The following is a 22419-nucleotide window of genomic DNA, read 5'->3' on the forward strand; positions in this document are numbered from 1 at the left end:
CCACAGTGATTGTCCCTGGTGTTGGTGGTGTGACCCATATAGCCTCTTATCTTAATGTGTGTTCCCCAGGTCCAGCACGGAGGACTGCCTGGTTTTGATCTGCTGCGGCCTCTACGACCTGCTCAGGGGCGTTCTCCTCCTACTGCCGGACCTCATGCTGGAGGAGGTGATGGACAAGCTCATCCAGCCAGAGGCCCTCATCGTCCTGGTCAACCACTCCTCCCCGCTCATCCAGCAAGGGGTCATGAAGGTCAGCGCCCCCCCCGCCCTTGTCTGTAATCCATCTCAATGTCAGACCGGTCCCTCGTCAAGCCACCATCTTCCCTTAGCTTATCAGACAGATCTGAGTACCGTTGTTATATATTTTTACGTTTAATTAAGCAATAATACAGGAAAAGGAGTGCTTTGTTGTGGTTATTGACAGAGCTCAACTCCCGTAGCCAGCACAGCCATGCCAATAACCCCGATAAAGCACGACCTGGAGGGTGTTATAGCTTTTATTCAACAGCACTGCACTGCCGTTAAATGTTCTTTTGAAAACGATGGGTTAGTAGTGTTCAATTTCACTAAACTGCGTTGCTTTCAGCCATCCCCAATCCGAAATAGTTCTGCATTGTATACTGTAGCTATGGCAATTTAACACAGCTGACAGCGTTTACAGAGTGATACTTTTACAGGTGATTTGCCTGTTGGTATATCGCGGCTATTTGGCACGGCTCCGAATGCATCTTGGCCAATCGCAATGCGTGGTCAGAACTAGCTGTAGTATAAATTCTTATTTTGTGTTTTTTTATTGTTTAATTTTGATCCATCTATCTATCTTTATTATTTATTTATTTATGTTATTTTTATTTAATAGTTTAAAATTCAGAGACAGTGCACATTAAGGAAAATTTTTGTAAACATGCTGGTTTAGCCAAATTGGCTAATTTGCAACCATAGTCTCAACCATAGGGGCAGATGGCATGAGCACTACAATGATTAAAATACATTAAAATACATTATATACATAATAGCAAATAATACATCATTACATAAAAAAACATAAAAAACATACAAATGTTAGCTAAGGACCTAACGGGCACGTACGCTCTCTCTCTCTCTCACACACACACACACACACACACACACACACACACACACACACACACAGATCAGTGTTGACACTGTTGGTTCTCCAGAAGCCATTTCTTAACACCACTTTTGAAAGAGTAGTAAGTTGGGGACTCTCTATCTCTATCTATCTACTGTACATATCTATCATCACTCTCTCTCTTTCTCTCTCTCTCTGTGTATATATCATGTCCTCCTTCTCTCCTCCAGCTACTGGATGCCTATTTCAGCCGAGCCTTCAAGGAGCAGAAGGAGAAGTTCCTGAAGAGCCACGGCTTCTCGCTGCTGGCCAACCAGCTCTACCTGCACCAGGGTAGCCAGGGCCTGCTGGAGTGCTTCCTGGAGATGCTGTTCGGTCGGCCCGTGGGTCTGGAGGAAGAGTGAGTGTTCTTAGAGAGGCAGGGGAACCGCAGTCCATTGTTCTGCTGCCGAAAGTAAACGGGGAATATTCTACTGCCATCATAGACGAGGTGTCAATGTTTTTGCCAATGAATTATGTGTCTTGCACTTTGGCTTTAGCACCAGATTATGCCCTTAGTCACTTGTTTAGAAAGGAGTAGCAGTACGCTGACTACCTACGTTAAATGCAATTATCGTAAGTCGCTTTGGATGAAAGTGTCTTCTAAATGACTGTAACGTGTCGTGTTTTGTATTGCGTGTTCAGTCTGGACCTGGAGGACATGGAGAACATCTCTCCCTTCCGGCGGCGCTGCATCATCCCGGTGCTGGGCCTGATCGAGAACTCCCTGTACGAGAACTCACTGGTGCACAACATGCTGTGCATGCTCCTCCAGCTGCTCAACGCCTGCCCCAAGCTGGCCGACATCCTGCTGGACCACGGCCTGCTCTACGTGCTCTTCAACACCCTCTCCACCCTCAACGGCATGGAGAATGGGTAAGGGTGGGCGGAGAGCGCCAGGCTGGAACACATTATCCCTTTAAAAAAGAAAAAAAAAAAGGGCTCAAATGTTGCTTATCGTGGGAAATTTTGGCTCAAATGTTGTTTATCGTGCTTCACGAGTCATAAACTTGTATTCTCTGTTGGGGATCGATTAGTTTGTGGGATGACTTTCTGGTGCTTGCTCTCCCTCTGTCTCCAGGATCCCCCTGAACGACTACAAGCTCCTGGTGTGTGACATACAGCAGCTGCTGGTGGCCGTGACCATCCACTCCTGCAGCTCCTCGGGGTCCCAGTACTTCCGCATCATCGAGGACCTCATCACCCTGCTGGGCTTCATGCAGACCAGCAAGATGCGCCGCACTCAGGGTACGCCAGGACATGGGCCCGGATTAACACTGGACTGGACTTGACTAGGCTGGACTGGACTCAGGGTACAGTACGAGTGGACTGGACTGGTCTCATGGTACCGTAGGACTGGACTGGATTGGACTGGACTGAACTCAGGGTACAGTAGAACTGGACTGGACTCGGGGAACAGACAGACAGACAGGGCTCTGGTGAAACCCGTCACACTGCACTGCAGACATGATTTGTCAGGATCATGCTAGAGTGGTGGTGTCCTGCTATACTATCTCTGTGCTGTAACTATATACTGTACCTCCCCATCATCATCATCATCCTAGAGTGGTTTGACATGTGGAACGGGCCTAATGTTGCGCCGCGATATGTACCTGTAGCTGGTTTAATTCTTTGTTTTTCCCCGCCCCCAGAAATGGCAGTTGCGCTGCAATTCCGTGTCCTCCAATCAGCGATTGAGTTCATCAAGACCACAGCCAATCAGGACCCCCAGAAGCTGAGCAGCTCGTTCCATGTGCCTTCCTCACCACACCATGCGATCTACCAGAAACGCAAGAGCATAGCAGGTGAGCGCTCATGGTTACGGCTGTGTTAAAGTAGTTGTGAATTAGTGCTTGGTATTGGCAAGGACCTCACGATACATGGGTCACAATAAGATTGTGTCACGATACAATGCCATACGGTACAATACATATCGCGATACATTGCAATACTCTACATAATTTACTGAATTTTAAAATACAGCTGAGAATACGACTCCATCCCCCGCTCTCTGGAGGGGATCCTGAGGGCAGAGGGAATGTAGGGACTAGAAATCCATTAGAAATCCATTTAAACCATGAATAATGTATCTATGCGTCAATTCTATCCTACATTTCACATAACTATACCTATTCCCTGTCTTATGTATGTTTTCCTTGTGCAAAAGAAAGAATAATTATGTATCGATATTGTACCGTGGAAAATCGATACACTATCACAGAAAAAAAAATATGGCGATGTATTGCTATATGGATTTCATTGCGCAGCCCTGTCAGGATGATTCACGCGAGCGGCGACAGTCCATAAAAACAGACCCGGCCGTTTGTCAGCGATACTCGGTGTCCGGGACCACGTCAGAAGGTCACAGCGGAGACTCACCCAGCCTGTGTGTCTCTCTACCTCCGTCCCCTCCAACAAGGTTCCGTGGCCATGAAAGACTCCATTATCCCCCGCATCCCCCGGCAACACTACTGCTCCTACGGCCTGATCCCTCTACCCTCCCCCTTCAGCTTCCTCTCTCAGGACTCCCCCCTCCCCTCCCCCACCGGAACCACCTCCTTCACCTTCCCTTCAGACTCAGGTAGCCGGACAGGGCGGGACACCCCCCCCCTCGCCCTCCACTCCGGCAGAGGAAAACATATCCCATGTTTCCTCTTTTGCAGTGAACTCACCCCCCCTCCTTCCAGTCCTGCCCCACATGAGGAAGGGACTGGAATTAACCTGCCCAGTACACTCACTGATTACTGGTGCGTGTGTGTGTGTGTTTTCACCTAACTGTTTGAAGACTTGGGAATAAGTGAATCTCTGCAGAAACTAATTATTCATTCTCCCTTGACTTGTAATCAGGAATGTACTGTAGGCGCAGTTGAAGTGCTAGAAACATTCAAAGCCTTTAATCTTTGATATGAATCAAAAGATGCATGACATTTAATCACCTTTTCTAGGTAAAAGTTGGAAAGCAGGGTTCACTGAACTCTGGAAAAGGTCTTGCTAACGCGGAGTGAAGGCGTGTCTGGTTTGAGATCAAGTGTTTTTGCACTGTCAGCGCCAATGCCGTTTCCCTCACCTAATTCTTTTTTTTTTTTCTTTATCCGTGTCATCTTGTATGTTCTTCTTTGTACTTTGTGTTTGTCTGTCTGTCTGTCTGTCTGTCTGTCTGTCTGTCTGTCTGTGTGTGTGTGTGTGCGTGTGTGTGTGTATATGTTTGTATGTCTGTCTGTCTGTGTGTGCGTGTGTGTGTGTGTATGTTTGTATGTCTGTCTGTCTGTCTGTCTGTCTGTCTGTCTGTCTGTCTGTCTGTCTGTCTGTCTGTCTGTCTGTCTGTCTGTCTGTCTGTCTGTCTGTCTGTCTGTCTGTCTGTCTGTCTGTCTGTCTGTCTGTCTGTCCGTCCGTCCGTCCGTCTGTCTGTGTGTGTGTGTGCCACTGCATGTGTGTGTGTCCCCCAGGCCGGCGGCGGTTCTCTCTGGCCCAGTCGGACTCCCTGCTGACCCGGATGCGCTCGGTGGCCAGCGACGAGCTGAACCAGATGATGCAGCGCAGGATGAGCCAGGAGAACCCCATCCGCGCCAGCGAGACCGAGTTCATCCAGCGGCTGCAACGACTGGTGGTCCTGGCTGTCAACAGACTGATCTACCACGGTAAATAACACGGCACCGAGGAAAACTGGGTTAAAGGAGCACTTCCCCGATTAGCAATCAGCTTTGTATCATTCCAAAATCTGCAGTATGTTACAATGAATGGGATTTTTCTTTCCTCAATGTTCCCTGGGTCTAGCTTTCACGCTTTCAAAAAAACAAAAACTCCACAAATGATGTCAAATGATGCATCAATGACATCATCAATGCATCATTTGATATAATTTGTGGAGTTTTAGGTTTTTTGAAAGTGTGAAAGCTAGACCCAGGGAACATCAGAAAAATCCCATTCATTGTAACATACTGCAGATTTTGGAATGATACAAATCTGATTGCTAATCGGGGAAGTGCTCCTTTAAGAGAAATGTCTTCCCCCCCAGTAAACTAGCCTTGTGAAACCATCCTGATTTTGCGAGCTCACATTCTGTTTCTCTCGCAAATCAGTCTGGGATACTCTCCATAGAGATCCATTTGTGCCAGATCAGAAAACGATCTCGCCAATCAGCGTTCTGTGAGGAAATACAAGCAACTACGCTGGGCGGGTTTGGTGTGACGACAGCAAGGAGCGGTTAGCGCGTGATAGACGGTGATAGACAGACGGTGATAGACAGACGGTTCATCCAATGACCTGCCACTGAAAGTGCCTGCCCTTTTCCAAACAGTTTCCAACATAAAGTTCCCAGATGGTAATGCGAAATAAACCACCTGGCGCGTAAGGCTACCAGTAAACCTCTACGCCCCCTGACTTTGTGTAAACCCTTTATTTTAAGATGTTTGTGCCACCCTCTCGTTCCAGACATCAGCCAGGACTTCTACGACCTGCTGAACATTCCAGACTCGCCGGACCACCTGCTCACCCCCGATCTGGTAGACCACACCCCCGAGGAGAACGGATCCGCCCCCGCCCCGCCCTCGCCCAGCCCCTTCCCCCTCCCCCCGGCCAACATGAGGAGCTTCCAGAAAGACATTCTCAAGCTCATGATGGAGGGAATCAAGATCAGCCTGGTCAGTCAGCAAACTGCTCATTTCAGTTTGGTCTAGGGTCTAGGGCTGTCTAGGGCAGTTTGGTCTAGGGTCTAGGTCTGTCTAGGGCAGTTTGGTCTAGGGTCTAGGGCTGTCTAGGGCAGTTTGGTCTAGGGTCTAGGGCTGTCTAGGGTCTAGGACTGACTACGCAAGCCACTTTTGTGACACACCACCTAAACAACTTTACACATGCCTATATCTCCAAGCTAATGACGTACAACGGTTCCGCTCAAAAGTGGTCGAAACGCGGTCCCGTTCCCTAGATAGAACCAAGGTTCCAAGAATTCTGAACCGAACCTGTTCACGAACCAGAGTTACTTTGGTGGAAGAGGCCTCTTAGTCCGGCTCTAGGAACCATTAAAAAAGCTCAGTGCCAGAGGACCTGAGGGACCTGCTAGGTATATATTTTAAAAGCATGTCTGATATGTATTTAGGTGCTTGATTATGTATGTGTTTATAGACTAATCTTAGACGAATCTTAAAATCTATTGTAAAACTGACAGGTAACCAGTGCAGTGATTTTAAAACTGGTGTGATGTGAGCCCTCCTTCTGGTCTTTGTAAGAATACGTGCTGCAGCATTTTGAATCAGTAGGAGTTGACTAATCGCTTTTTTTGGTAGGCAAGACAGGAGAGCGCTACAATCGTCCAACCTGCTAGTAATAAAGGCATGTATTAGTGTCAGTATCAGTCTGGGAGAGGAAAGGTTTCACCTTGGCAAGGAACTTAGGATTTGTTCCATATTTTTAACCGAGACTAGTGATCTGTCCTGATGTCTTTTTGTGCGAATTCCCACATGACTAATTTGCATATCATCACAGACCTCCATGTGTGTTTAGCCTATAGAGCTGGCCCCGCACACTAAAGCCATCTATCAGAAGCACGAGTTACTTTAAATTTGTATTAATAGGCTGCTATTTATACCAAAATAGGCTATATATCATGATTCATTGGGAGAAAACAGGCAATTCTATGTAAAAGCAGACATTCAGCACCCCCATAGAGCCTAAATGGAATGATCCTATGTTGTATGAACACATTTTCAAGCAACTGTGTCAAGGTCAGCCCTAGTTTGGTCTGTGTATTTTTCATGCACTAGGTAGTGGCGAAAAAAGTAATGCTTGCTTATCGGGACATTAGAAGATTAAGGCCATTTGTATTTCAGTGTGGTCAGTGAACAAACAAGTTTCAGAGCTACTGTATAAATGTACGCATGTCTTATCTTTAGCTTGTGTAAATGTGTGTGTGTGTGTGGGGGGGGGGGGTAGGAGATAACATGAGTAGGGGTAGCTGACCGTTGCGGTTGTGGTTTCCTCAGGGCAGTACGGGTCGGGGCGGTGCTCCCCGGCAGCAGTGGCGCCGGATCCTGTGGTCGTGTCGGGACACGTTCCGGGTGCAGATCGGCCGCCTGCTGGTCCACACCCTCAGCCCTGCACTACCGCTGTCTGACAGGAAGGAGGCGCTGGCGTTTGTCTTTGATCCCAGCCACCCAGACATCCTCAGGGAGAGCCTGAGCCCGGGTTTAGAGGTGAGGAGGCCGAGGCCGCTGTCTAGAAACAGCGACGTGCCCCCCCCCCCCCCCCCCCCTCAGATGAAATTTATTGTTGCTATCTATCTTTCTTCCTCCATGGCTTGACAGGCCCTTGTGCTCCGATCAAAAACTGTCACAACGTACAATGGTTATTTCGAGTTGTTTGTTTTCTGGGTTTGATGTGTTTTTGTCGCGTCGTCGCATTGTTCTCCTTTGATGTGCCCTGAATCCAAAAGACTATTTTTTTCTACCAAGAACAAAAGTGCATATCTCATCAGGGGGGAGGGAGGGAGGGAGGGAGGGAGGGAGGGAGGGAGGGAGGGAGGGAGGGAGGGAGGGAGGGAGGGGGAGAGAGAGAGAACGCTCATCGGGGGGAGGGAGGGGGAGAGAGAAAGAGAGAGAAAGAACGCTCATCGGGGGGGGGGGGGGGGGGGAGGGAGGGGGAGAGAGAGAGAGAGAACGCTCATCAGGGGGGAGGGAGGGAGGGAGGGAGGGGGAGAGAGAGAGAGAACGCTCATCAGGGGGGAGGGAGGGAGGGGGAGAGAGAGAGAGAGAACACTCATCCTTTGCGTTTGGCGTTGTCACACGCACCGCAGAGTTTTCAGACAGCTGCCAAACCTGGAGTCTGAAACGACCCAGATCCACGCCCTCACGCTGCGTTGCCATGGCAGCCTTCCTGCACTGTGCGTTCAGTCTGGGAGCGGAGGGCTCGGGGCTCCTCCCCCCGGGGCGCCACTGCAGGTCGACGGACGGACGGACGGGGGCCGATGCCGCCACTCTGCCCGTCACAGCCTGTGCGCAAAACACCGCTGACTCACTAATCGTGAGTCCTCCCCCCCCCCCCCCTCCTCCTCCTCCTTCTCCTCCTCCTCCTCCTCCTCCTCCCCCTCCTCTTTCTCCTCCTCCTCCCCCTATTCCCCCCCTCCTCCTCCTCCTTCTCCTCCTCCCCCTCCCCTCCCTCCCCCTTCTCTTCCCCCTTCTCCTCCTCCCCCTCCCCCTCCTCCTTCTCCTTCTCCTCCCCCTATTCCCCCCCCTCCTCCTTCTCCCCCCTCCTTCTCCTCCGCCGCCTCCTCCTCAGCATGGGCCGAAGCTGGCCCTCTACCTGTACGAGATGCTGCACGACCACAAGGACAGCCTCGCCAAGGACGAGCAGAGCCACGCCGCCGTGTTCATGACCTCGCTCAAACTGTGCGGCCACCGCTGCATCCCTCCCGGAGCGCCGCACAAGCCCGACCTCCTCAAGGCCATCAAAGAGGTAAAAAAAACAAAATGGCGGCGGAGGAACCTGCGAACGGGCAGTCTCCTGGCCCGCGCAGTCTCGCAGGCGCCGAGCTTTGTGTGTCTCTTGTCTTGTCACTCTTTGTCACGACCCGGTCCGTCACGACCCGGTCCGTCCGACTGGATAGGAAGGGATGGAATGTGATGTGCAAGAGCCCACAGGGTCTGTTCACACCGCGGATTCACACTCCTGTTCTCCCTCCCTCCAGGAGAAACTAAAATACGAGACGGAGGAGAGAACGAGCAAAGTGGCATGGGAGAAGAAGATGGCCAACACCCAGAAGAGGTGAGAGGCGCCTGGAACTTTGCGTCGTGTGTATCCCTTTCCGGTTGAAATACCCGAGTATTATCGGTTTATCGGTTAAATAAATCTGACTAATGCCGGGCTCACACGACACGATGTTTAAAATCCCGTTTAGAAATCGTGTTGAACCATGCACATAAGGATAATCTTAGCATGTTCTTCTCGTAAATCTCAAAACATGCACACATTACAAGATTTGTAAGAAACGGCTCATTACAAACTACAGGATATTATCGTGCCCAAGGGAGTAACAAACAACTGCTGTCTCTTGTAAAGTAGTACCAATAATAGAGTAATAATCTAAATATGGATATTATCGGGGCCGCCCGATGGGTCTGCGAGCCGATCGGGAGCTGGGAGGTATAAGATCGGATCTGTAAACCCCTCACATTACAAGATAATATAACATTACAACATCATCTTGGCCGAACATCAGTACCGACCAACGTTCCAGACCAGACTTCTCTTCCTATTGTTTGGAGGAGTGAATCGGGGATAAATCGGCCCAAGAAAAATCCTGTAGTGTGAGTCCGGCATAAGACTAAAGCCCAGGTCCGTCTCCTCTGCCCTGTCTCTCCTCTGCCCTGTCTCTCCTCGGCCCTGTCTCTCCTCTGCCCTGTCTCTCCTCTGCCCTGTCTCTCCTCGGCCCTGTCTCTCCTCTGCCCTGTCTCTCCTCGGCCCTGTCTCTCTCCAGTCTCATCCAGAGGCTGGACGGGAAGTCGAAGGACATCTCTAAGATCGCGGCGGACATCACGCAGAACGTGTCGCTGCGGCAGGGCATGGAGAGGAAGAAGGTGATCCAGCACATCCGAGGGCTCTACAAGATTGACCTGAGCGCTAGCCGCCACTGGCAGGAGCTGGTGCAGCAACTCACGCACGACCGGTGAGCCCCCGCGCACGACCTCTCCCCCTCGGACGACCTCTCCCCCGCGCACAACCTCTCCCCCTCGCACGACCTCTCCCCCTCGCACGACCTCTCCCCCGCGCACGACCTCTCCCCCGCGCACGACCTCTCCCCCTCGTTCACGCCCTTGCCCCCCCCCGACATTCTGGGGTTCACACACAGGCTAGACCACTTAGACTTGGGAATACCCTTTTACATATTGAATTAAGAGGACATGGAGCTATTTGTGTTAATGTTGTTGGTGCGTGCGTGCATGCGTGTGTGTGTGTGTGTGTGTGTGTGTGTGTGTGTGTTTGTTTCAGCGCGGTGTGGTATGACCAGACCTCCTACCCGACATCCTGGCAGCTGGACCCCACCGAGGGGCCCAACCGCGAGCGCCGCCGGCTGCAGAGGTGCTACCTCACCATCCCCAACAAGTACCTGCTCAAAGACCGACGCAAATCAGATGGTAAAACACCTTCTGACCTTCACCCTCAGGACTTCTGACCCTCACCCTCAGGACTTCTGACCCTCACCCTCAGGACTTCTGACCTTCACCCTCAGGACTTCTGACCTTCACCCTCAGGACTTCTGACTTTCACCCTCAGGACTTCTGACCTTCACCCTCAGGACTTCTGACCTTCACCCTCAGGACTTCTGACCTTCACCCTCAGGACTTCTGACTTTCACCCTCAGGACTTCTGACCTTCACCCTCAGGACTTCTGACCTTCACCCTCAGGACTTCAGCCAGCAGCACACCCTTCCGGGTTCTGGGTATCTGACTGTGCTTCTCTGTGTGCTTCCAGACCCTTTGAAGCCTCCGCTATTGTTCCTGTTTGAAGATAAGACCCACTCCTCCTTCTCCTCCACGGTGAAAGACAAAGCCACCAGCGAGCCCATCAGGTAGGTCATCCATCTTGTCTGCCTGGCCACAGACCAGCAGTCGAAGTGACGGAGCAGGAGAGAGTGGCTTGATGTCTTTCTTCATTTTTATCTTACTTGTCTTAGCACAGCAGTGTGCGGGGTGTGTGTGTGTGCGTCTGTGCTATGGGCGTGTGTGTGTGTTGCTGAGTTTTCTGCATATTAGATAATATGTCTTTGTTATCTCCAGGTTCACCAGACGGTGCATCAGTGTAGCTCCCTCCAGGGAGACAGCAGGGGAGCTGCTCCTTGGTAAGATGACGCCCACCCACCCACCCATCCCTCCCGCACAATATCTCTACAAGAGCAGCCAGTCAGCTATAGAGAGATAATAGACAATGATAAACAGTATTAATACTCCCCCTCTAGCTTATAGAGAATTTCCTAATCTTTATCAGCTACTCCATATTGCTCCATAGTGCTATCCTTCGTATTAATAAATAATACGAGCACACTGAAATTTTCAGTGTGTGTTGATAACCCGGTCTGTCTGATAACTGCTATATTAAGTCTGCTCTTCAATGTCGTGTCCACAGGCAAGTCTGGGATGTACTTTGTGGAGGACAACGCAGCTGACGCGCATGACAACCAAGTAAGACCGGGGCAGGGCTGTCAAGACTTTATTTACTTTCCTGTCCAGACCGCACCTCCGAAAGGAGGATAGCGTCCTGTTGGCTTTTGGCGTTTTTCCTTGATGTTTCTTGTTTTGTTGTTCTGCGTTTTTTTTTAATTTTTTTAAGTTCAATAAAGTTGCAGTATCCCTCAGCTAGAAACCACATTTAGTCTGGTCTTCTTGCAAATGAAGAATATCCAACATGGGATTTGGAGTGGCAAAAACACAGGTTTATTGTACAGGTTTCAGTATACAGAGTCTTATGGAATAGACACTTGGCCTAAGTCTGTCCTACCCTCTCTGTGTACGAGGTGTTTTCCTGCCTGCGTATCGGTATCAGCTAAGGTTCTGATTAAATGGCATTAGGGGGGCCAAGATGACCCTTACTTGCTATTCACAGTGTACTTGTGTTAGACTTGAAGGTTCCATAACATGATGACATATGACGCAACCCCCTAGACATCAACAAATAATGAATTCATGACTTTCAGCAGGGTCTACTTTCTAAATAACATATTACCTTAGACAGTGGGATTAGGCCTCTACTCGTCTGCATTCCCAAAGTTGACCCTTTTGCTAGGCCCGGTTCGCAGAACAGCTATTGTATATTTACCAGTGTATGTTGACTACCCTTTAGAAACTACAGGACACACATATGTCATATGCAAATCTCTCCAAAATCTAGTAGTCCTAATGTCTCTGTTTAGATGTTGAGGGACTTACCAGTGAGGAGATTATGGTGCTTACAGTATATCCATGACAGTATTCAAATATCAGTAAAAATCTTGGATATTATTTTGATTCCATGGATTGGGATGATTGGAAGCGCCAATTGAGGGTTGGTCCAAGGACGACCTAGAGAGGGAGAAATGTGAATATGATTGGTGGATTCAAATAAAGCATTTTAACGTGTGTGTTTTTCATGGCAGAGTCTTCACGGGGAGACAGAGGCGGCGTCGTTCTCCTGGACGTATGAGGAGATCAAGGAGGTCCACAAACGCTGGTGGCAGCTCAGAGACAATGCCCTGGAGATCTTCCTCACCAACGGGCGAACGCTGTTGCTGGCCTTCGACAACACTAAGGTGAGAAATGACGCTCGCCAGGAGCATCCACGTTTCTTTTGTCATTTTCTTATCTTCGTAGCTGTAATAACATCCTGACCTCACTTCCTGGTCCTCTCCCTGACCTCACTTCCTGGTCCTCTCCCTGACCTCACTTCCTGGTCCTCTCCCTGACCTCACATCCTGGTCCTAACCTCACTTCCCGGTCCCTCTCCCGGGCGTAGTTCCGTGATGACGTCTACCACAACATCTTGACCTCTGACCTGCCCAACCTGCTGGAGTACGGCAACATCACGGCGCTCACACAGCTGTGGGGCTCGGGACAGATCTCCAACTTCGAGTACCTCACGCACCTCAACAAGCACGCCGGGCGCTCCTTCAACGACCTCATGCAGTACCCCGTGTTCCCCTTCATCCTGCGCGACTACACCAGCGAAACCCTGGACCTGCAGGACGCCACCATCTACAGGTCAGCGTGGCCCTGCCCTAGCCCTGCCGACTTTGACAGGGGATCGCGGTTGCGCTTCAGATCACGAATACGCAAAGCGAATTTAATGTGGGCATAAAGTACAATCTTTATATCTTCGGTTATTTCAACTTCGCACTCAGTGAACCGACCTCAAAGTCATTTCTAAGACACTTTATGAGTGCAGAGCTTATGTTTACGCCCAAGGCCGTCTGGTGCCATGATGAATCAGGTCAGACTTAGTAAATTGGCACATTCTTACGGCTGCACGTCATTCTGTGATTATGCTACGGACGACACACTGACGGATCCCACACAGACAGATATTTTATGAGGCAGTTTGTGACTGAGGGAAATGTTTGTCTTTAAAAAACTGCCCCTCTTTCTCTTGCTCAGAAACCTCAACAAGCCCATCGCAGTCCAGTCCAAAGAGAAGGAGGATCGTTACGTGGATAACTACAAGGTATCGTACAATAAAGCCTTTGCAGGCTTCTACAGTACCAGAGTTTGTGTGTGTGGGCGTGTGTGTGTGTGTGGGCGTGTGTGTGTTTGGGCGTGTGTGTGTGTGGCAGATGTTGTTTGGAACAACGCTTGTGTGATTAGTAGCCCTCCCTGCGACTGAAAAGCCCATACAATCAATACATCACAACAATCAAACAACTATCCCCTAGATAGATGTTTTGGGCTCCTGTGCAGAAGGTCGCTGGTTCGATTCCCCACAGTTCAGTCGCCCAGGCCTCTCGGGGAGGAGCAGGGTTTTTCTTTTTTTACCTCTGTGTTTTTGTCTTGCAGTACCTGGAGGAGGAGTACAGGAAGGGCGCCCGCGAGGATGACCCCATGCCCCCCGTCCAGCCTTATCACTACGGGTCCCATTACTCCAACAGCGGCACCGTGCTGCACTTCCTGGTGCGCATGCCTCCCTTCACCAAGATGTTCCTGGCCTACCAGGGTGAGTCCTCCTCCCGACCCCAGATGGATCATTAAGAAAAATAGTTCTATTTCGTGGAGCTCCGCCCCACAGGGCTAGCTCCTATTGGCTAGCGAAACCCAGCTAGCTACATTGACTGAAGAAAAAAACATACACGCACCTGTGTCCAACCAAGTCCGGTGCACCACTGTATAAGCGGGCTACGCCCGCACATCTGCTCCTTCGAAATTTTCAGCTCGCATTGATACTGAAAGAAGAGAATTCAAGATAAGAATGACTACTCAGCGGACCCAAGCGGAGCTGGCGGCGTCCCTAGATGACCCCCTGCCGGCGCCGATTGATCCGCCGGATCGTTTCTGTGTCTGCGGCTCCCGCTACAGCGACGTGGGACACCACCTCTGCTTCCGCTGTCTGGGGCCGCAGCACGCCAGAGCGGGTCTGGCTCCGTCCCCCGCCTGCGAGATCTGCGCCCTCCTGGACCCCATGGAGAGGATGCTCCGGGCGCATTTCTTCGCTCCGCCGCCGCTGGAGACTGAGGGTCTGGTCCAGCTGGTCGGCGAGGACATCGGCGCGCCCCCGCAACAACCGGCGGCCCCGATTACCTCCCTCGCGCCTACGGATGATGAGGAAGAGCTCTCCGAGGCAGACGAGGGTCTCTGCGTCAGAAGCCACTACGGCTAGTGGCGCCTCCTTCCCGGGGCAGGGTTCCTTCGATCGCGACCTGCCCCGGCTGCTGGAGAGAGCCGCGCATCACCTCGGTATCTCCGTCCCGGAGGCTGCTGCGACTACGGGGCTCCCACTGTGGAGCTCCGTCTGCTACGGGCGTCCCTCTCAGCCTGCTCCTCGTCTCCTGCCGGCTATGCCTGACCTGGAGGCGTTCGTCGAGGCTGAATGGGAGCGGCCGTTGGCCATCAGAGGTCCGCTTCGCCAGTTCAGCAGAGCTACGAGGGTAACCGGCTGGACTGACGTAGCAGCTATCGGCTCTCCTCCTCTGGAACCCGACATTGCAGCGGTCCTGGTGCCTGGTTCCTCCGCCTGGGGCTTGGCCAGGAAGCCTCTCATGCCGGACGTCAAGGACAAGACAACCCTGTCCTTGGCCGACAAAAAGTTTTTCTCTGGCCGCACAGGCCGTGGCTGCCTCCTCCTCCATTGCTATGCTGGCCATTTACATCGGCCAGCTAGCTACGGAGCAAACCCCCCCCCTCTATGGATGAAGACAGGAGAGCGGAGATGGCCGAAGCCGCCGGAGCCGTTGCTCAGCTTGTGAGAATCTCCGCCTCCTGTCTGAGTGGAGTGATGGCCACGTCGGTCTGCGCGAGGAAAACAAGGGTGTCCTCCTCAACTCACCGGTCAGTAGGGAGGGGTTGTTTGGGGCGGCTGTGTCTAACATCCTGGAGCAGTGTCGCAGCCAGGAGCAGGACCGGCTCCTCCTCGCTCGCCACCTCGCTGCTCCGGGGGAGCGCAGTGTGCCGGCACGTCCACGTGCTCCGGCTGATGCTGCCGCGACTGGGAGCAAGCGCCGGCGAACACACAAGGCTAAACAACCTGCCACGGGGTCCCGCCCCGCTACGGCCCATGGACCGGCTCGCCCGGGCTCCTGGACTGCGCACGCGGCTCCTCCCCCGCGACCTCCCCCTGCCTACCCCGCCCAGGGTGCCGGGACCGGACCGGCGTCTTCAAGCGCGCCCACCGCTCCGCCTCCGGCTTGGGGTAGGAAGAGGCGCACCTATTGACGGTGCGTGGAGATGCGTGACTGTGTTGTGCCCACACCACGCTCTGTTAAGAGCGGCGGTGAGCAAGTTTCCCTGTTCAGGAATAAAGCAAACACGATGCAACGTTATCAAGCTGGTTGTAATGTGCAGTCCGCATCTCCTCCTGTTTCAGCTACTGTAATGTTCTCGGCTAGAGCCGCTGGGTCTTCTGTGAAAGAGTCAGAATTGACCACGGCAGGTCTCGCCGCAGCTGGAAGACCGGCTCGAGCCGCGGAGTCTTTTCCTGCTAAAGCAGACGTGACTCGCGCGGGGCTCGCCGGCTCAGCTGATGTGATGTATTCGGCTAGAGCCACCGGGTCTTCCGTGAAAAAGTCGGAATTGACCATGGCAGGTCTCGCCGCAGCTGAAAAACCGACTCGAGCCGCGGAGTCTTTTCCTGCAAAGAGAGCAGACGTGACGTGCGCAGCTCTCGCCAGTTCAGCCAATGTAATGTATTCGGCTAGAGCCGCCGGGTCCTCTGTGAGAAAGTCAGATTTGACCACGGCAGGTCTCGCCGCCCCTGTTCTAAACAGACCGTTTGGGTTTTTAACAGAGGGGATGTGTGCGCCCAGGCCAAGTGCTATGGCTGTAGGCTACTGCCCTGTTCGGAGTTTTCTCGGGACCGACCGCTGGCGGGGTTTAGCGGCGAAAAAGATGCGCTAGACCCCCAGACGGCGTTCGTTCATTCGGGCCGAGCGTTCGAGCCTCTCCCTGTGTGTTCGACAGGTAGAGAGTTTTCACGCTCACCGGTCAGTGAGAATACTTCCATGTTTACTGCCTCGGCTAGCTATTTTCATGAGCAGCCGAGGCGTCGCTCCGTCAGTGTGTGTGATACCAACGCTCGGCCTTTAGCTAAAAGGAGCAGGCCTATGGTGTCTGATATCCACACTTCATCTCACAACGTGCACCAGTCGCACGGTTTTCGCCTAGCCGCTTTGTGTGATGTTGGCGCGAAATCACTGCCCTCCTCTCATGTCCCGTCTAGTCGGTCTGCGAAAGACGGCACCTTGACAGATCATGCAAATGAGAAGGCGGGGTTTCCCGCATTGCAACACTCCGCCGTTTTCTCGCAATGGGATGAGCAACGGCGGCTTGTTAGCAATGCGGACGGTGTCGACTCACTTCCTCTTTTTGTGAATGAAGTGCTTCTTGACAGGAATGCCATTCATTCTCGCGCTGTTCAGGGACATGGAACTCCCAATGGGGATTTTTCATCTCCCTTTCGAGGGTGGCCCGCCTTGGGCCAGGACAGCAGAGTTTCTCAGCTGTCCGGTGGCGGTCAGGGCCAAATTGAACTATGGCAGGTTCCTCGATCTGTTCCCGCGATCTCCGGCACAACCTCTTTCCAACCGCTTCACAGTCTGGCAGGCAAGATGTCTCCTGGACAGCTGGTTGCAGCGTGTTCTACGGGAAGGGTATCTCATTCAGTTTTGTTGCCCCCCACCGCCCTTCATGGGCGTAGTGGAGACAGTGATACAACGTCCCGCTCAGGCTGCTGCTCTGTCAGCAGAGATTGCAGAACTGATGGCGAAGGGAGCGGTAACTGTGGTCCCGTCAGACCAGAGGGACGAGGGATTTTATTCCCGCTACTTCCTCGTAACAAAGAAGACGGGGGGCGTGAGGCCAATTTTGGACCTCCGCCTTTTCAACAAAACGGTGGCGAATCTGAAGTTCCATATGCTTACGGTACGACAAATGCTGGAGGCATTCCTTCCCGGCGATTTTTGCACCAGCATAGACCTCAAGGACGCTTACTTCCACATACCGATAGCTCATCGGCAACGGACGTTTTTGCGTTTCGCCTACCTGGGTGTGGCGTACGAATATACCAGACTCCCGTTTGGATATGCGCTCGCCCCCAGAACCTTCTCCAATTGTGTGGAGGTGGCATTGAGGCCACTACGCCGGCAGGGCATCAGGATCCTGGCGCACCTGGACGACCTGCTGGTACTGGCTCCGTCGCCTTTGTTGGCTCTGATGCATACCGCCACGGTGGTGAGGCATCTCACCGACCTGGGGTTTGCAGTCAACTGGGAGAAGAGTGCTCTGTGGCCAGCCCGTCAGATTGTTTACCTAGGTATCAATCTGGACACGAGCGCCATGAGAGCACGGCTATCCGATTCAAGGAGGGAAACACTGGAGAAGAGTCTCAGCGTTTGCCGTCCTTCTCGAAAGATCACGGTTCTGTCGATCATGCGCCTTCTGGGTCTCATGGCAGCCGCCCATGTGGTAGTGTCACTGGGCCTACTTCACATGAGGTGCGTGCAGAGATGGTTCGCGCGGCTTCGTCTGGACCCTGTGAGGCACAGACGGCGCCTTGTGCGGATGCCGGGGTCGTTGTCAGCAGACTTCAACTATTGGAGGGACCGGCGCGTAATAGCGCACGGTGTTCCAATAGGCAGGGTGTCGGCTCACGTCGCTGTCTTCACAGACGTGTCTCTAAGCGGCTGGGGTGGTACATGTCTGTCCCAGGCCGTAGGTGGTTTGTGGGCCGTCGGAGAACGGCGCCACATCAACTTCCTGGAGTTGGAGACGGTGCTACTGGCATTGCGCCACTTTGTACACCTGGTACAGGGGCGCGATGTGCTGGTGTGGTCAGACAACCAGACCACAGTAGCTTACATCAACTGACAAGGGGGAGTCCGCTCGCCAGCGCTTCACCGTCTGGCGGTAACGCTGTGGCGATGGGCTCATGTCAATCTCCGGTCACTAACAGCGCGGCACATTGCCGGCCGTCTGAACGTCGGGGCGGACCTGATGTCTCGGGGCGGGCCTCACCCGGACGAGTGGAGCCTACATTCTCAGATAGTGGCTCAGCTCTGGACCCGGTTCGGCAGAGCAGGGGTGGATCTCTTTGCTTCGAGAGAGAACGCAAAGTGTCCCCTCTGGTTCTCTCTGAAACAGCAGGACCAGCCTCCGTTTACTCTGGCAAATGGGCTGCTTTTGCGCGTTGGTGTGAGGAAAGGGACTTCGCTCCCGAGTCATGCTCGGTCGAGGCGATTTTGGAATTCCTTCAGCACCTGATGGATCATGGTGGCGGTTTGGCAGCATCCACTATCAAGGTGTATGCGTGTGCTATTTCCGCATGCCATTACGTTTTCGGGCATCCCCTGGTTAAACGCTTCCTGGCCGGCACGCGCCGTCTTCGCCCTGTGCGTAAGGCTGCGGCGCCGCCTTGGGATTTGCTCTTGGTTCTGGATGCGCTATGTAAAGCGCCGTTCGAACCAATGGAGCGGATATCTCTCAAGTGGCTATCGATTAAGACCGCGCTGCTCCTTGCTCTGACGTCGGGCAAGCGGGTCAGTGATCTGAGGGCGTTGACAGTTTTTCTCATCACGGGTGATGGGAGCAAAGCTGTGTTGCGCACGGATCCATCTTTCGTTCCGAAGGTGGTCCGGGGCGCCTATAGAGCACAGGATTTGGAGCTGGGAGCCTTCTATCCTCCACCTCATGCGAGCGAGGAAGAGGCCCGCCTGCATTTGTTGTGTCCTGTGCGTGCGTTGACGTGTTACGTCCAGCGCACGGCTGCGGTCCGCACTACCCCCCAGTTGTTGGTTTGCCACGGCCCAGGGAAGGTGGGTTCTCCGTTGTCGAAACAGCGTCTCTCCCATTGGATCTGTGAGGGCATCGCCCAGTCTTGCGTGACTGCGGGTCATCCTCTGCCTGGTACTGTTCGGGCACACTCCACAAGGGGTGTGGCCACGTCAGTTGCCCTGTTCAATGGTGTGTCAGTGGAGGACATCTGTGCGGCGGCGACTTGGTCGTCCCCGTCTCCTTTTGTCCGTTATTACCTTTTATCCATGTCCTCTGTCTCTGTGGCGTCATCTGTGCTAAACACAGCCGCCGGTGCGAGCCAGCGTTAGACAGGATGTTTCATGTAGGTGTTCGGCTGGAGTCACCGGGTCTTCTGTGAAAGAGTCAGAATGGACCACGGCAGGTCTCGTCGCTACTGGAGAACCGGTTCGAGCCGCGGGGTCTTTTCCTGCTAGGAAAGCAGACGTGACTCACGCAGGTCTCACCGGTTCAGCTAAGGTAGGAGCAGGCCCGTCTAGTGACGTTCCGCTCCTGTTTATGAGGGAGGCTGGGACGGGCTTGTTACGGAGTAACCGCTTTGGTCCAGCTCTCGCCCCACGTACCTCTCCTTGCCCTCGGCTGTGATAGACTGAGTGTGGCGGGGTGGGGCCAGTGCTTGGGTCGGATCAACTGTTAGTATGGTCTCGCCTTGGAGCCCTGGCTTGTGTCCTGACTGGTTTTTCCCTTACTGGGGCCAGCAAGAGTGGTTTTTCCCTTACTGGGGCCAGCAAGAGTGTATGGTGCGGTCGTGTAGCTCCGCTTATGCCAATAGGAGCTAGCCCTGTGGGGCGGAGCTCCACGAAATAGAACGATGGTTACGTATTGTAACCCTAGTTCTATGAGTGGAGCGGAGCCCCACAGGGAACAGACTTGCTGACCCCGCAGTCTGCTCGCTGAAAATTTCGCTTAGGAGCAGATGTGCGGGCGTAGCCCGCTTATACAGTGGTGCACCGGACTTGGTTGGACACAGGTGCGTGTATGTTTTTTTCTTCAGTCAATGTAGCTAGCTGGGTTTCGCTAGCCAATAGGAGCTAGCCCTGTGGGGCTCCGCTCCACTCATAGAACTAGGGTTACAATACGTAACCATCGTTCTCCACTGCAACTCTGGAATCCATTAACAAGCCTTTACGTTATAGCGGCATATCAGGCTTGAACCGTGAAGCCTGTTCCCCATATTCCCAGACAGATGAGACATTTTAAGCGTTGTAGGTGCTTCTATACTGTACGTGATATGGGAGTCTCTGTGTTCATTCGTAGCTTGAGCTTTAGACCAGTCAGGAGTAGCCAGTACTGTTGTACACCAGCACAAGAGGGCAGTAGAGACTGCTCATATATCCCGCACCGCTTACTTCACCAACTGGGTGTGATTTTTTTTTTTTTTTTAAGCCTCCGGCTCGTGGAGAAAAAGAACTACTAAACCTGGTCTGTCTGCCATGTTACAGAGGAGCTTTGCATAAACTCGCAAGGAATAAAGCCTAATTTATGCTTCTTGAAAAGTGTTGCTCGACAAATGTTTACCCTTTTACTAGGGCTGGGCGATATTGACAAAAACATGCATTGCAGCGATGCAATTTTTTGTGATATATATTGCAATATATTTTGTTTGTTTAAAACAGAAATAAGCAAACTTGTAAACGTACAGGCCTATGTCCTATATGAGGTTAGAACTAAACAGTGATCCTCGCGTCTGCTTACACTGGTAGCCAAGTGTCTTGACTGCGTTCCAAAACGCCTACTAATAATGCATCTCTTAGTTTTTGACAGTCATCAAAATTAAAAAGTTGGGCAAAAAGTTTGTAGCATGACATGTTTTGAGTTAACATAGCAGGGGGAAAAAGAGAAAAAGATTGCAGGCCGTTGCGATGTGACTATTGCGCATGTGCACATTGCGATGGCAATGCATAAATTATATATTGTGCAGCCCTACCTTTTACGCTTCGGGCGACACCTCGCTTCGTCTCTATGGCAACAATCAGCTGCGCGCTTGTCATGTTGTTGCACGTTTGTTGTCATTCTGAGAGAAGCTGAGGTTAAAAGGCTGGAATAGCCTCCTGATACTCCTCTCTGAGAAGCAGCGGCCAGCCTGCTGAAGCGTGGCCAGACCCCTGTATTAGGAGCTGAGGTTATTCAGAGTGCGCTTTTCATTGTGGTTTGTTTTCATTCTGATCGGAAAAGATGGCTGTACCTCCCACGAATTCCACAGTACTTGGGCATCTCTGTGAACTGGGGCAGGGATGAATTGTATAGATGGGGATATCTCCTCACAAGCTGGGAGAGACGTTCCTCTGCTCAGCCAAACGTCAAATGACAGACTAAACTAAAACAAGGCTGCGGAACAAGCATATCCATGGCAACGCACGAGCCTTCTATCCAGCTATCCAATCACACTTGAGCGACAATTTGTGACGGAGTCAAAATCTGTTTGTGCATGACATGTGTCGCCCATAGCGTCAAAAGTGGTGACGTCGCTCGATGAAGCATAAATTGGGCTTAAAGCTTGTGTTTACAACTCTACCTCGTGTTACTGCAGCTACAGTAGTTTGAGTATAGTCCCCACTTAAGGGGATCACAGATTGCCAACCATCTCTCTTTTAATAGGACACAGTTAGCATTCTCTTGACAGGAGCTCTTAGTGCAGGGCGCCACCTGTCACCTCATTATACTGGCAGTTTAGTTGCCTTTAGTTGCATTATACTGGCCTTCCTCTTAGTTGTGGGAGGCTTTTAGCGTCGCGCGCCGAGGAGGACATCCTGATCTCAGATAACTCCCGTCTCCATTATCATGGGAGCTCTGCACCCGCGTCATGCATTAGCCATCAAAGGACATCTTTCTGTTATTCCTCCCTCTCTCTCCCTCTCTCTCTCTCTCTTCACTCTGATTTTCTGTACGTCTCTTTCACCCTGACCTGCTCCTCTTCCCTACCCTCCTCTTTCTGTGTCTCCCTCCTTTCTTCCTCCTGCGCCTCTCTCTCTCTCTCTCTCTCTCTCTCTCTCTTGCTCCCAGCCGCTCTCTGAAGTCGGCCATCTTTGTACGTCATTGTGTTTGAATGCGGCAGCGGTGGTTCACACAGCCGGACGGCTCTCCTTTGAGAGAGACAATGCTTTAATTTGCTGGTCTTTGTTGGGCCTCTCCAGACCAGAGCTTTGATATCCCGGACCGGACCTTCCACTCCATGAACACCACGTGGCGTCTGTCCTCCTATGAGTCCATGACCGACGTCAAGGAGCTCATCCCAGAGTTCTTCTACCTCCCTGAGTTCCTCGTCAACAGAGAAGGTAGAGGACAACCACTATTTAGCATTCCCTCATGTCTCTCTCTCT

At 52.2% G+C, this 22419-nt stretch overlaps 1 protein-coding gene across 5 annotated transcripts in view; it reads left to right on the forward strand.

Annotated features, from left to right (window-relative positions):
* lyst (lysosomal trafficking regulator) overlaps positions 1 to 22419 on the forward strand; it is a 93810-nt gene that overhangs the window by 62424 nt on the left and 8967 nt on the right. For 4 of the 5 annotated variants that reach the window (XM_084460122.1, XM_084460125.1, XM_084460126.1 and 1 more), the window contains 21 exons: positions 70 to 250; positions 1324 to 1493; positions 1778 to 2008; positions 2214 to 2380; positions 2785 to 2937; positions 3796 to 3879; positions 4579 to 4770; positions 5564 to 5772; positions 7108 to 7317; positions 8399 to 8575; positions 8808 to 8884; positions 9597 to 9785; positions 10109 to 10254; positions 10593 to 10689; positions 10898 to 10959; positions 11244 to 11299; positions 12250 to 12402; positions 12606 to 12850; positions 13244 to 13310; positions 13640 to 13796; positions 22234 to 22374. In XM_084460122.1, coding sequence (XP_084316248.1) covers positions 70 to 250; positions 1324 to 1493; positions 1778 to 2008; positions 2214 to 2380; positions 2785 to 2937; positions 3796 to 3879; positions 4579 to 4770; positions 5564 to 5772; positions 7108 to 7317; positions 8399 to 8575; positions 8808 to 8884; positions 9597 to 9785; positions 10109 to 10254; positions 10593 to 10689; positions 10898 to 10959; positions 11244 to 11299; positions 12250 to 12402; positions 12606 to 12850; positions 13244 to 13310; positions 13640 to 13796; positions 22234 to 22374 — 3164 coding nt within the window. The remainder of the gene's footprint in view (positions 1 to 69; positions 251 to 1323; positions 1494 to 1777; positions 2009 to 2213; positions 2381 to 2784; positions 2938 to 3795; positions 3880 to 4578; positions 4771 to 5563; positions 5773 to 7107; positions 7318 to 8398; positions 8576 to 8807; positions 8885 to 9596; positions 9786 to 10108; positions 10255 to 10592; positions 10690 to 10897; positions 10960 to 11243; positions 11300 to 12249; positions 12403 to 12605; positions 12851 to 13243; positions 13311 to 13639; positions 13797 to 22233; positions 22375 to 22419) is intronic. The other variant, XM_084460123.1, reaches the window with a different exon arrangement.

The sequence above is a fragment of the Borostomias antarcticus genome, assembly GCF_949987555.1.
Source record: "Borostomias antarcticus genome assembly, chromosome: 2".
In the NCBI taxonomy this organism is placed as follows: Eukaryota; Metazoa; Chordata; class Actinopteri; order Stomiiformes; family Stomiidae; genus Borostomias; species Borostomias antarcticus.